Below are 15,648 nucleotides of genomic sequence, written 5' to 3' on the forward strand. Positions count from 1 at the left end.
GGTATCGATGCAAAATTACAGTTTTTGTAGCACTAAAGCCTAATTCACGCCGCGAGCAAAGCGGACTCATTAATTACTCGTACGTTATTCAATTCAATTCAAATCATTTATTTCATGTAACAAACACATACCCCACACTATAGGGTGTGAAAAGTACGGACACAGACAGACCGATGGCGAAACTATAGGGTTCCGTTTTTGACATTTTGGCTCCGGAACCCTAAAAATAAATGAGTCCGCTCTGCTCGCGGTGGAAACGAGCTTTATCTAAGTTAAGCCGCAGACGGACAGACAAAGAGACAGACAGACATCGCGAAACTATAAGGATTCCGTTTTGGCTACGGAACGTTAAAAAGTACGGAGATAAACAAGACAATAATTTAAAATGTTATCTTCTCTCTCCGTTATCCATATCCATACTAATATTTAAATGCGAAAGTGTGTTTGTCCGTCTTTCACGCCGTAGCGGAGCGACGGATCGACGTGATTTTTGGCATAGAGATAGTTCATGGGCCCGAGAGTGACATAGGCTACTTTTTATCCCGGAAAAATGCACAGTTCCCGAGGGAACAGCGCGCGATAACCGAATACCACGCGGGCGGAGCCGCGGTCAAAAGCTAGTAATAATATACGTTTTTATTGCTAACATAAAATAAACTCACTTGTCAACGACTCTGACTGAACTGTCTTGACACCGCAAAAAACAAAGCAAAGACGCAAGATGGCATCAGCAAAAAGTGTGTAGGTACGTAGTACATATCGTGTTACTTAGTTCGGTGGCCAAGACATGACAAGTATACGTACCTACGACACCTCTATAGTTGTATACTGGTACACAGTCAAAAAGTCTAGGTGGTGTGGTTTGACCTATGGGCTCTCAATCAGAGGGTCGTGGGTTCGAGTGCGGGCAACCTCTGAGTTTTTGGAATTTACGAATGACGGAAAATGTCAAAACAACATGAGGAAACCTTCACATACCTGCGAAGAAATTCAACAGTGTGTGTGAAGTTCTCAATCCACATTGGGCCCACGTGGGCACTACGATTCAGAGGGTGTTAATTAAATACAAAACCTAAAATTTGTTTGCCCTGGATCGAAAGTGAATTGATTACCTCATCATCCCAGCCTATATACGTCCCACTGCTGGGCACAGGCCTCCTCTCAGAACAAGAGGGCTTGGGCCATAGTTCCCACGCGGGCCCAGTGCGGATTGGGAACTTCACACGCACCATTGAATTACTTCACAGGTTATGCAGGTTTCCTCACGATGTTTTCCTTCACCGCAAAGCTCGTGGTAAATTTCAAATGTAATTCCGCACATGAATTTCGAAAAACTCAGAGGTGCGAGCCGGGGGGGGAGTGAATACATACAAAACGATAACCAAAATATTGGCCGAAGTCACTGGTCAGTAACATTGGTCAGTACCAGGGTGGAACCAATGCACTATTAGTGTCATTTGCCACAGAAATTACAGCGAAATTGACTGTGTAAAGGTCCCTGGTGCGTGGCACGACCCTCTGTTTGACAGGCGATAGGTCAAACCACTAGGCCACCACGGCTCTTTTTTACCTACACTAGGTATACTTAAAGAGGTCGTCTGTCTTTTTTTAATCCCATTTATACTGCGCCCAGTCTAAAAGTTACAAATACTGCATACGCCAATGAAATATTTTAGCGGTTGCGTATCTACTATAAATTTAGATAATTTAATATAGCAGTTTTTCTTTCAGTTTGAATACTTCCAAAAACGGCGAAGAGAAACTGATAAATACAAAACAATGGGTTTAGTTAGAAATCAAGTACAATTACTGACAGCCAAAAAAGGACGAATATAAAAAAAAAACTTATTAAAAAATAATTACAACAATCATATTTAAAATAAAAAAGGCTGTTGGGGTGTCTAGGATTTCCAAATATACAATAAACACCTTGTAAATATTTTATATTAATTAATGACATAGACTGCGCGCACAAAACAATTTTGGCAAAACAATTAAGCACGCTGACGAAATAGGTTAACCGGAAACCACAATCGTAAAAAAAATGTCCTGCGACATATTTAACAACATGGTAAACAGGATAAGTGCGACGTGTCCATGTTAGTTTTAACATATTGAAAACAATAACAATACATGAGTAGAAACAAAGATTATCAATGGGGATCCAACCAGCCAAATAAGTGGTCTATCAATTTTTGATCAAGGTCCTATCAATTAAATATGTCGCTAAAGTCGAACTTTCAAGTCGATAGGCTCATCTATTGGCATTATTGTTTTGTGACACGCAAACGATAATAAACTTTAAGGTGGTAGAACACATATTTAGCTGATGGTACAGTCGCCAGCACCAATATCTGACACAACAAGCGTGCATAATATCTGATACGACTCTATTTTAGGGCCGGAAGGCGTGTCAGATATTTTTGCACGCTCCGCTGTGGCAGATATTAATGCTGGTGACTATACCTACAGGTGGTCTCTAACCATGGGCTTTAAATGCAATGTTCGATTCTACTCTGTTAACTGAGCTAATTTTTGTTATGCTACTTTTTAAAACATGTCCAGTGTTTTTTTTTCATACAGATATTTATCTAAATAAAAGAGGCTAAATGCCAAATTATTTAAAGGTCCCCGTGCCTAGAAAATTCTGTCCTCGCACCATAATACAGCGATAACACCACCATTGTCAGATAGATTAAACTTTGAGAATCTAATAATTATCTAAATTCAAGTAATTTTAAAATGTTCCAAAACAAAAGTGGTGGTCGGAGCCACCCTGTATGTAACAGACAGACTAGTTTAGCCGAAATTTGGCGTACATCCTTTTTAACCGACTTCAAAAAAGGAGGAGGTTCTATGTTCCAATGTTTGTATATTTTTTTATGTATGTTAACCGATTACTCAGTCAATTGTGGAGCGATATTTAATTGTTTTTTTATCGAAAGGGTATTTTTTGAGGTGGTCCCATTGTCACCAAGTCAAGATCTGATTTTATTTTTTAACCTCAAATTTTATAGGCACACCTATGGCGATTTTGGCATTTTTAGCATTAGGATGAGCATTTACATTCAGAAAGTATCATTTGGTAACCTGGACCTGATGAAGGAGACCGTGATGACCAATGGAACTCGTCAAAGCTAAGTAATGCTCGCTCGTCTATAAACGATCATGATTAATATGCCTAGATAAGCGACTAAGAAGAAGCTTTAAGGCGCGCTTATAGAAGAATTTTCGGTATTTGAGGGGTGAAGCAGACGACGCGGCGGAGGCGAATGCGGGGCGTCCAGCGCAACGCACCGCGCGTCTGTCACGCAGCCCGTTGACGGCCTTATTCTGTTCGTATCCGTATTCTGGTTAATGTGAGTTCCGGATTTTTCGTTAAAATTATAATTACACAATTTTCGGTTTAATTAAGAAATTCTTCGTTTAATGTAAATAGTCTTGGTAATAAAGAAATAATTTATGCCTCTTCATGCCCACAGTTTGATTGTAATGTAGGTAATGGATAGACATTAAGACTGAATAGGTAGACAGACGAAATGAAAATACATAGGTAAATCAATACAAATAAAAAAAAAACAATTTTATTTAAATCTGAAAATCTAGATTACAAGCTAGGCAAATCTATACATATAATAAAATAGTAAAGAAAAAGTTGTCTGTTCACTTTAACAAATCAAATCAAATCGTTTATTCAGTAAATAGGCCGCAATGGCACTTTTACACGTCATTTTTAAACTACCAGCGCTTTCGGAAAGCCCATCATTGCCAGAAAAATGCGCAGCAAGAAACTTGGCAGAGAGTCACTTTTTCAAAATGTAATACTTTAAAACTACAGTATACAACCCTTACCCAAACCATACAGTCAAAAAAATGAATGTAGGAACCATGTTCTTAGTACCCATAACACAAGCTTTGCTAAGCTTACTTTCGGACTAGGTCAATAGGTGTGAAATTTCCCGTGATATTTATTTTATTTTACTTATTTTATGTTCTAAGAAACATGTGCGAGCTGTAGCCAAGATAAAAAAATATGTCTTAGCGCACAGAACAACTTTGACAGATATAAAGATTATGAGTATGCGTAAAGTATTATTGCATCAATACAAAAATACAAGTCAGAACACCAGAAACCAGAAGCAATAAGAGGTTGCATGAAAAAACATTTTTTCCAACTCACACGTAGCTGTTTTCCACGACTTGGCCTCACTAAGGAGCAAGACAGATATTCCATTTTTATTATTTTTTTTTCAATAAGAGGTTTTAGAAACGAAGTTAAAAACTCCGAAGTTCAGAACTACATCAGAACTGCGTAAGAACTGCACTCAGATTGCCTAAAATGGCAGTCCTCTGACAGTAGGGTGCAGTGCTGATGCAGTTGCACTAACTGCGCAATAACTCCCATTTGGCAGCCGGATTCCAGTTGGAGTGCATGTTTTTGTCAATAATTTACTAGTGCAACCAAATGCGACCATCTTATTTTATTAAAATAATTTATGTTAAATAACTTGGCTGAATGCAAGATATTAAACCTTTGCCTGCAATAAAATGAGAAAATTTAAACTGTTGTGTCACTATCAGAAATGTCAGTGAAACTGCCAAAGGGATCAAGCAAGGCTACTACGAAACTTGAAACTCGAAGTTCGTGTCGTGCGGTCCCTCTGACACTTATACTATTTAATACGAGAGCGAGAGGGACGGTACGATACGAACTTCGAGTTTCGTAGTAGCCGCAAGGTTCGCCGCATGTTCGCCGTCAGTAGTATAGGTTATACAACGTGCCTACAATTTGTACCTATGGCATTCGCGGTAGAATCTGGACGAAGCCGTCCGCATCCGTGAGCGCCAACCAGCTTGCGGTCGTAGTACGAATGTGAAATCGCTCAGCAGGGCTACTACGAAACTCGAAGTTCGTGGGTTGCGGTCCCTCTGACACTTATACTATTTACAGTGGCGTAGCTACCAAGGGCTAGGCGGCGCAGTGCCCCGGGCCTTCAAGCTCAGGGGCCCTCGAAATTCTGCTTTATAGCTGATGATAAAGTTGCTTAGAAAGTATTTGTATATATAATGATTTTACTTCAAAAAACCTTACCAGTTTTGATAGCAGTGGCCCCATTTTTTTATTTGCCCCAGGGCCCTAGGTTACCTAGCTACGCCACTGACTATTTGTACGAGAGCGAGAGGGACCGCACGACACGAACTTCGAGTTTGGAGTTTCGTAGTAGCCCTGCTGACTCGGCCCGACTCCGGCCGGTCGATTAGTGTGTGGTAGGTACTTACCGTTTAGGTACTCTAATGCTTCTCATATGTGCTCTGAGTTCACTTATGCGTTTCCTCTTTCGCTTAACTTTTTTAATACTGCGATTACCCATATTATTTGCTCTCAAAAGTAGTACTAGCGCGTTAGAAAAATGTGCACAGGTCCGTCGTCGACTACGTACACGCGTGTACTGGCGACTGGGCAATACTTCGCCGCCGCCGCGCGCTAGAACCGTTTTATTTTGCCAAAGACGAAATAAATTGGTATTATTGATGTACTCAACGTATTGAAAATCTATGAAGCATAAATCTAAATCTAAAAAAAACTATTTAATAAAGCAAATTTTGTGTTGATATTCATAATATTTTTCATAATATTTGGTTTACGTGTAAATGAAGGCTCTTTTTCAAAAAATAATCTATCGAGGTTTTTGTCAGCAATCGTGTTTTTGATGAAGTCAAAAACTAGCTAATAGACTGAAAATACACATATAAAAAATTACAGTTGTAAGTATTGTGTAAGTATATTTTAAATGTTTTCTAAAAATTGTAGTTTTCACTACGTACAGCGCCTTAAGTTAATGATTCTTCGAACTGATGATGCTGAAGCCAGAAGGTAGGCAACGGAACTCTGTTATAAAAACAAAGCAACTAAGTCGTATTTGGGCTTAATGGAATCGTTGTGAGATGTACTTTGGCTACGAATCACTAAAAAGTGAGAAATAAAGAAATTTTTAACAAAAAATTAAAACAGACTCCAAAAAATAAAAAAATAACAAAAAATGGAACCGACTACAAAACCCTTGAAAATATTTTTCTAGGTACGTACTAGTTCGAAGTCGGTGACTCAGCACGACACAGCAGGAGGGATTGAAACTGTAAATGAGGTCCATTTCATTTCATTTCAGAGGTCGGTTCCATTTCTTGTTATTATTTTTATTTTTTGGAGTCGGTTTAACTTTTTTGTTAAAAAAAAATTATAAGTTTGGCGACAATACTCCTTTGTACTTAACACTTTTCTTTTATTTATGTAACCTTTTTTGTTTTTCCTTTTTGTACAATAAAGAGTATAAACAAACAAAACAAACAAACAATACAATATATCTGATAGTGAAGTTGTAGTACCCTGGTGTTGCAGCTGTTTATGGGCGGTAGTGGTGGTGGTGGTGGTGGTGGAGACCCACGTGCTCGTTTTCCATCCATTATAAAAATAAAAGATGGTGCTTACGTCAGCAATATTTATTTATTATTTCTTCTTTTTTAGGGTTCCGTAGCCAAAATGGCAAAAACGGAACCCTTATAGTTTCGCCATGTCTGTCTGCCTGTCTGTCCGTCCACGGCTTTGCTCAGGAACTATCAAAAGCTAGAAAGCTGTAATTTTGCACGTTTATATATGTAAACTAACCCGACAAAATGGTACAATAAAATATTTTAAAAAAAATTTTTTAGAGTACTTCCCATAGACGTAAAGTGGGGGTGATTTTTTTTCTCATCCAACCTTTTAGTGTGGGTTATCGTTGAATAGGTCTTTTAAAACCATTAGGGGGTTGCTATAACGATTTTGCGATTTAGTGATTTGTTTGCGAAATATTCAACTTTAAAATGCAAATTTTCATGAAAATCGAGCGTAAAGGCATAAACCGGTGGGTGGAAAAATTGGAAAAAAATCAGGATGGTAGTAAGTACTTATATCAGACTTACAAGGAAAACTATAACGGTTAAGTTTTCTTGATATTATTAGTAGTTAAAGAGTAAATAGGTATAAAATATACCTAAACTTGGAACATTCCGTATAAAATACGAAATCCTTAGAAAAATATTAAGTAATCGCTTACGTATTACTTGAATGATCCCTAAAAGCTAGTCAAATATAACCTTACCATACCTTTTTAGGACTCCATAAGCATGAGCCTTATCGATGTTAAGTTACGACCTATCAACCAATCCAAGAAACTCACGTAATTGTAATACTTCATGCCCTTAATTCGACTTTGTAATTTACAAGATTAACCTCCTGTTTCACTACTCATTGATAATTTTATGTGACGTCGTCTCTGTTTTGTTCGAATAAACAGAAAGGGCATCAGATCTGTCACATAAAATTTACAAGATTAACCACCTGTTTCACTACTCATTGATAATTTTATGTGACAGATATCTGTGACGCCTTCTCTGTTTGTTTTGTTCGAATAAACAGAAAGGGCATCAGATCTGTCACATAAAATTTACAAGGTTAACCTCCTGTTTCACTACTCATTGATAATTTTATGTGACAGATATCTGTGACGCCTTCTCTGTTTTCTTCGAATAAACAGAAGGGCAATCAGATCTGTCACATAAAATTTATCAATGAGTAGTGAAACAGATTCTAAACGGAATGCTACTGATTCACTGAGTCGTAGTGAATTGCAGTAAAACAATTGTGAATCGATTTACAGGGAAGTTGATAATCATGAGCTCGGATGGAAAATATCAATTGACCTAGTTAGGATTTTTATGACATCAGATAAACTAAGTATGTAAGTACATTCGTACGAAGTACGACAAAATTTAGACAGAAAGGTAACAAAATATATATACCGGTAACAATAAACTGAGGCACCGACCGCCTTCAGAATGGTAGAAAATTATTTTCATGGTCTTTTGTAGTCGGTTAAATTTTTTGTTATAAAATTATTTTTTTCACGCTTTTCGTGTAAATAATCTAAATGCAATACTTAGTTAAATATCAATTGCTCGTCACCTTTTCCGAAAGATTGCTTTTTCCGATGCAGACGTTCATTATTGAAGAGTCCTGGTGCTCACTACCTGTTTTACCATATGCATTACGAGGAGCATAAATTGCTTAGCAACTGTGTCAAAGTAATTAATATTTAACCCGTGAAATACTTGTTTATTGAGTAGTAACTCCGATGGGCAACTGTGGTCTTCGTCATCAGTTCCACTTCACCAAATGATGATTTTCAAGAGCAAATGCACGAGTTACCTACTACTAAATATATCCAATTTTGGTGCTTATGGATCTAATTGAAGACATTCCTAGACGAACGCAAAAAAAAATCCAAATCGCTTCATAAATGACGGAGTTCTGAGTAACAAACATCGATTCGAGTGTCATTATGGTGTGTTTTAGTCTCGCTTAACCACTCTATTTTACTTTGAATGCGAGAAAAAACAAAGTTCTGTTCAACATTACAACATTACTTTTTAAAAACGTACGCTCAATACGATTAATGATACTGTTCATAATTCAAATACTAAAAAAATTGAGTTACGCGGTTTTTCTTTCTTTTCTTTTCTAGTAAAGTGACGCTTTAAATGCTTGCGTAATTAAGCTACCAGTTCAAAATTGAAAACTATTTTAAAACTAATTGGACAGTGTATAATAAAATGAATTCATCCTATATATAATTGAATAGTTCATATAAGTAATCATTATCCTTTTAAATATTTTTGCACAGTTGTCATTTTGAGGTTATTTCCACGCCCTAAAAATTGGCTATACACAATCACTGAATATGGCGATAATCCTCCATTCATAAAAATTGTCTGTTTAGGGTTTCTAACGTACATTTATAAAATACTTTAATCCCTAGAGATTAGGAGCTTTATTCCCGATATGCAGAGACTAAAGTAAATTTTAATCTGTCATCTCCCAGGATAACAGGATCAAGGAAATTTGGGCACAAATTTGTGCCTCTGGAAGAGGACAGAGAGCATAAGAAGTGAAAATATTATTTTATTCACGCTTGTCACTTAGTGGTTATGGAAGCACGGTGTGTTGGGGTGTTTTTTTATGATTTAAATATTTTCGCCAATAAACTGCGCAGTGGCAGCGTGCACCATCCGCTACGCCTTTACAAGCCGCATAACAAAATATTTAAAATACCGTAGCAAAAATATTTTATTTATTTATTCGGTACACCAGCCAGCAGTATACATAACATGTTACGTTAATAATAAAGGTACATTATATCAATTTGTTACTGTGAAAGTACTGTTGACGACTATTTAACAATTAAAACTTTTATCCTGAAGTCTTGCTAAAAGGATATGTACGAAGAATTCCAATACCTTATTCCTTTGAGAGAGAGAGAGAGAAACATTTATTTACACATATTCGAACTAACTTAACTTAACTTTGGATAATTAACCTCTTCTGACAAACTACGTAGGTACCTATCCAACTTTTTTTCTGTCCTTGGGTGCGTATGTTATGTAACCTTGCATGACTTTTAATTATGCTATGTAAATCTAAAACAAAATCAGGTCAGACAGATAAATATGAAAATCGTACATAAGTACCTAACAGTACAGACATAGATCACAATCAGTATTTATTATCTCGGTTTAGAGTAGCATTAGTCTCTCTTTAAAAAGCTTATCTGTATCTATTTATAAATAGTCTTGTTACCTACATTTAATACCACGGGCTTATTCTCCTAATCTAAAGGAATGTACTCCAGACACAGTTTGCAATTTGATGTTTTATAGCTAAACGTAAAAAGATTTAAATTTATCTTTTTGTATCCCAAATATTACTTAATGAGTATTACATAAATAAACTTATTTTATCATGATTAAATGAAAGGTGTTTAAAATAATGACAAATATCGAAGCCTTTAAAATTTAGACAGGTTTTTTTGGATTTTGTAAGTAATTTCAATCCACACAATTAAATCTGATTTCTAAAACTAAAGAGCAAAACCAACCCAACAGCAAAACAAACCCTTTTTAGATACAAGATTTGTTAGAAAAATCATTTTTAATACAAGATTTTTTCGCTACGCTCGTGATTCAATTATAGAATCCTTCGCATACTCGGGATTCAAACTCAACACTCGCAGAAAAAATCGGCTTTGCTCTCTTGTTGCACACAACTAATTCCGTACCAGATTTCAAGTCCAGCGGAGACGATCCTGGCTGCACCACTAGGAATGTCACTACCAAATTATTGTATTGTCACCAAAATTTACATAAATATGCGGCATACGTGTATGCCCAATGCCAAGTTATTCCGACCACTGGAAGTAGGTCAAATTTAGCTTCCAAGTTGTAAACCTAAAAAAATAAACAAAAACAGGGCAAGTTAAATAAAAGCTTGTGAAAATAATAAAGATAACACTACACGGTGCCCTTTCCATCAAAGCCGCATTTCACTAATTTCTGTTAAAATCGAGAAAGTCTCATACAATTTATATTGAAATGACAGTCTTCTTTCGGTCAATGGAATCCAAACAAACCTTGACAATGTCCTCGTATGATGTCATGGGTGAGAAGCGTGCCGCCGGTGCGGCGCCAAAAGTGGCCTGATTGCGACCTATAGGAGATTGTCTTGATTGTTTTACAGCAGCCAAGCTTTCATGCAACATCTTATTTAGTAAATAGAGGAACATTCAAGATTGAACAAGTAAATAATGCTACTGGACCGAACTTAATTAACGTGGGTGACGTTTATTTTATTGGTATCGTTAACTAAATAATTATATTGGCTTTACTTCGTGCTTGATCTCAAAATGTAAGCTAAAAACAAAGTGTCACGGCGAACTGTAAAAAATAAATTGCAAGATAAGTAGCCGCGTTATTTTAGTTTTTTTTAGTTCATTATAAAAATTGTCGTAAGTAGATACTATACTTGTAATGTTATCGTTTTTGTCGCTGATTTTGCCTTTTTGCCTCTACCTTAAAATGACAGTAGTAAAAAGTGGTTAATTTTATACTAAATACTAAATGCGAAAGTAACTTTATCTATGTGTTTTAATAACTCTTCACACTTAAATCGCTGAAATTAATCAATTAAGATAATTTGGTCTGCAGATAGTTTGAAACCCTGGCCATAAGATATTTTTTGTCACGAAAACTTGCACAGTGACCGCGGGATCGAGATAATGGAATTCTTCCCAGACAGATTTAATAACTAAGTCATTTTCTTCCAAAGCACTATTCAAAGAAATCTTTCGTTTTATAATTAGGCCTCTTTTTAGGTTATCGGCTCTACCTGGTGTTTTTTGCCGCGATTTCTTGTTTACTAACAATAGTTAGTCTTTTCTGGCACCATAACATCTCATGCATAAGCTTTATATATTTTCTACCAAGACTTTCATGTATGTGCCCGAAATTATTTTCTGCTCGCTAAAATAACCCACAACCTACAATAGAAACAAACTTCACGTTATGCGTGTAACTTCGTTATAATACTTACTAATAATAGTTGTAAGCCACTTAAAGTATTGTCAATATCCTTTGTCCTGTCATGTTATTAAATAAAATATAGGCAAGCTCCTTGTTCACGTTTATGCTGTTCATGTTTATATACAGCAGGTTAGACAAGTATTCCACTTTCATAAATGTGACGTTATTATCGGTAAGTATATATCAAGCTCACATAACGTAGTCTTTATCACGGGTTAGTATAAACACGTGCTTAAGAAACTGCGTTTCTAAATTTTCATATCGTACTTAAAACTTGAACATAAGTTTTTTTTATATTTGTTTGCTGCTCGGCGCGCGGGAACCGTACAGTGAACATCGTCGTCGCTTTGCTCCGTGAATTTTATTCGTAAAATAGAGTTTAAAGTGGTGTTTAGCTTCAGTGACCATCATAAAAATAAAGTTAGAGGACAAAGGTAACTATTAGTGAAAACGAAATTACAATATTCACAGTGCTGTACGAGATATTGAACAAAACATCTTCAAAAACTTCCAAATTCCAAAATATTCCTGCGCGTCGAGCTCACCGATCGGCCGCTTCTTGGAATTGCCGCTTCTCGCTTCGCACGCACTCCGCACGACTGGCCCTCTCGCTCTCACCCGCACGTCTTTGAGCTGTGTTGAGTTCTAGGAATGCCGCGCTGGTTTAACTAGAACTCGTGAATGATAATAATAACTAACTTTTCTGTAAAACAATCATTTTTATAAATTTTAAATGAGACTTGCATACCTACTAACCTTACCGAGACACATGTAAAGGTGCATGCGACGTGAACTAACCTCCTTCATAGTTTCTGCGAAACAATAACACACTCAACCATGAGTAAGAACTCGAAGCTTAATAAAGGGAAGTCCAACGACGAGATCCAAACCCCTGACGCTCTCGCCGAGTTGCGTCAACTCAGACAAGACCTAAGCGAGATGAAAACTCAAAATAATGAAATAAGTTTACTTAGACAAGAGGTCATTGAACTTAAAGAGCAGATATCGATCCTATCGGTCTCCCTGACTGATAAACACGCGCAATTTTTGACGAAGCTCGAACAGGCAGACTTTGAAATTGCTACATTAAAATCATCTGTAGCTCACCTACAACAACAAGTCAATGCTCAAGAACAACATTCGATGAGGAACGAATTGGAGATCGTTGGTGTGCCAGAGTGTGATACTGAGAACCTCACCCATATATTGCTCACAACATCACAAATTATCGGGGTTCAATTGCTGGAAACGGACGTCGACGACATCGCCCGAGTCGGACCCATGCGCCCAAGGGGCTCTAAACTCAATAGTAATGACGACCATAAGCCGCGCCCAATTCGAGTTAAACTGTTACGCCGGCAAAAGAGAGACGAACTACTTAAGGCTGCAAAAGCCAGACGCAACCTGACATCGGAAACTATTGTGGGCGGAGCTCCTCGGAAGCTGTATGTAAATGAACGACTCACGCGAGAAAATAGATTGTTATTTCGCGAAGCCAGGCTGCGGGCTACTGCAAACAGCTTCCGCTACTGTTGGACCCGGAACGGTGTCATCTACGTTCGCGAAAATGACAACAAGCCGAGCTCCCGCATATCTTCTCTGGACGACCTGGAACAAAGGGTTGGACCGGCTGGACCAGCCGGACAGGATAGAACCACGTAAACTTGTTTTCGCAATAATAATTATTTTTCTTTATATGTTAAAAATATTATATTTTATTCCACGAACTGATCTCAACATTAGTATAAATAATATTAAATACTTACTATACATACTACACTCACATACACACACAACACACTCACTCACATACTTTTTCTACACTAATGTAATTAATTTTCACTACATACAGGCATTACCTAATTTTACCGATCAGCTGGCAACACTTCGTAACAGTCTCTCAAGCGCTAACATTATATTGACCTTGTCTAATTTTTACATAAACAAACTAGATAACTGGACTACGTAACAGAAGCAGATCAACTACTGAAAATCAACTGTCGCACGTTTGAGAGCCTGGAGAAGTGCGGTGAAGCTATTTCGGTTTCTAATTCACAATTTAAAATCCTCACTTTCAACATACGCAGTATTCAAAAGAATTTTAACGAGTTTATTGTAACCTTAAAGCGATTAAAAGTAACCTTTGACGTTATCGTACTAACTGAGTGCTGGCTTGCAGAAGGCATGTACTTACCTGTGATCGATGGATACTACAGTCATCGTACAAAAAAGTTCATAAACAAAAGTGGTGGCGTAGTAGTTTACATCAGTGACTCATGGAACGCAAATGTGTCAGAACCTCTGATGAACGATTGCAACTGTTTAAAAATCTCCCTAGGAACAGATGTAAATATAATAGGTATTTATCGCTCTCCATCCTTTTCATTAATAGACGAATTTTTAACGTCCTTGGAAACATTATTGCGAGAAGGGAACAACAGCAAAATTACGATTGTAGCAGGTGACCTGAACTTAGATATTTGTAACTTCCCACTAAGTGAGCAATGTTCTGAATACCTGTGTCTTCTTACCGAGCACTTACTGCTCCCCGCTATCACAACTCCAACTAGAGGACAAGCTTGTCTAGATCATATTTTTGTCAAAAATGGAATCGGAGGTAATGGATTTGTAGCGCAGTCTGGTATTACAGATCATGATTTATGTATTTTAGGATTACCCAGAGTAAAGCTTAACTCTGATGCACCCAAACGCACAAAAACTATAATAGATCACACTGCGCTTGTTAACAATTTAAAATCTGTAGACTGGTCACCTATCTTCGAAACAAATGATGTAGACAGTGCAACAATATTTCTGGTTAATACATTAAATAATGCTATTCGCACAAACATGAAAGATGTTGTTGTATCTCGAACTAGATTTAATGTCAAGCCATGGATTACTCCTGGCCTGATAAAATGTCAGCGTAACCGCGACTTCCTCCACCTTCAGGCTAGAAAAAATCCAAATGACCTTATTCTTCAAGTAACTTATAAAAGATACCGAAACTTTCTCACAAATTTACTGCATAGGCTTAAATCTAGTTACGAGAATAAACTCTTACTAGACAGCAAAAATGATCCTAAGAAGCTTTGGCACAACATTAAAAGTATATGCAAGATCTCAAAGACTAAAAATGACGCTGCATCTCTCCTCTGTTCCGCTAATCCAATTAACTCGTTAAATGCTTGTAACGAATATTTTTCAAAGATTGGTAAAATGCTAGCAGACGAAACGTTAAATAAACTAGAAATAACTGAAGATACTCTCGCAGCCGAAGTCAGCAATAATAATGCTCCAGTAAACTCCATGTTTCTTTTACCTACTGACGATAAAGAAGTTACTGAATTAATCAAAGACCTTCGGCTGGGTAGCGCCCCTGGTTTCGATGGATATACTCCTCTGCTAATCAAACTGATCCATCCATATATAGTAGCACCTTTGACGCATATTTTTAACCTAAGTTTAGCAAATGGGAGGTTTCCTAACGTATGGAAGCTGGGCGTTGTGTCACCAATACACAAAGATGGCGATAAAACGTCCCCAACTAATTTCAGACCCATTACTTTGTTAAGCATATTTTCCAAACTCCTAGAAAAAATAGTAAGCAAGCGTCTAGTAGAATATCTGGAAAACCAATCCCTTCTTGCTGATAAACAGTTTGGGTTCAGACGAAAGAAGTCAACGGAAGACGCCGTAGTACTATTAACAAAACGAATAGCTTATTATTTAGATCAAAATAAATGTTGCCTCGGCGTCTTCCTTGACCTAGCTAAGGCATTTGACACAGTCTCGATTCCAATACTGCTACAAAAACTCGCCAGCATGGGTATTAGAGGTATTACACTTGAATGGTTCCGCAGTTATCTTACGAATCGTAGGCAGTGTGTAAAAGTCGGATCTCTAGTTAGCGAACAGCTCCCTGTAAGCTATGGAGTCCCTCAGGGTAGCATACTAGGTCCAACTCTTTTTGCCATTTACATGAATGATATATTTAACATCCCAATTCAAGAATCAGACCTAATATGCTACGCTGATGACACGGTTATTCTATTCCACGAAAACTCCTGGGACGCTGTCTTACAAACAGCTGAAAAGGAAATGTCTAAAATTGCGCTTTGGTTAAGTAAAAACCTTTTAACATTAAATGTAAAAAAGACAAAATTCCTCCCCTTTCACAAAACACGCTCTTCTAGC

General features: G+C 37.2%; 1 protein-coding gene across 1 annotated transcript; it reads left to right on the plus strand.

The window, feature by feature from the left end:
• The first annotated feature begins 12,288 nt into the window (after positions 1 to 12,288).
• LOC141441192 (uncharacterized) lies at positions 12,289 to 13,113 on the plus strand. Its single transcript, XM_074105868.1, has one exon. It carries the CDS (start codon positions 12,289 to 12,291, stop codon positions 13,111 to 13,113), a length of 825 nt encoding a protein of 274 aa, XP_073961969.1.
• The last annotated feature ends 2,535 nt before the right edge of the window (positions 13,114 to 15,648 follow it).

This window comes from Choristoneura fumiferana, chromosome 23 (assembly GCF_025370935.1).
Source record: "Choristoneura fumiferana chromosome 23, NRCan_CFum_1, whole genome shotgun sequence".
NCBI lineage: Eukaryota > Metazoa > Arthropoda > Insecta > Lepidoptera > Tortricidae > Choristoneura > Choristoneura fumiferana.

Bases quoted from the DNA above. Each gene is read 5' to 3' on its own strand.
- LOC141441192 (XM_074105868.1), top strand. From the start codon at position 12,289: ATGAGTAAGAACTCGAAGCTTAATAAAGGGAAGTCCAACGACGAGATC.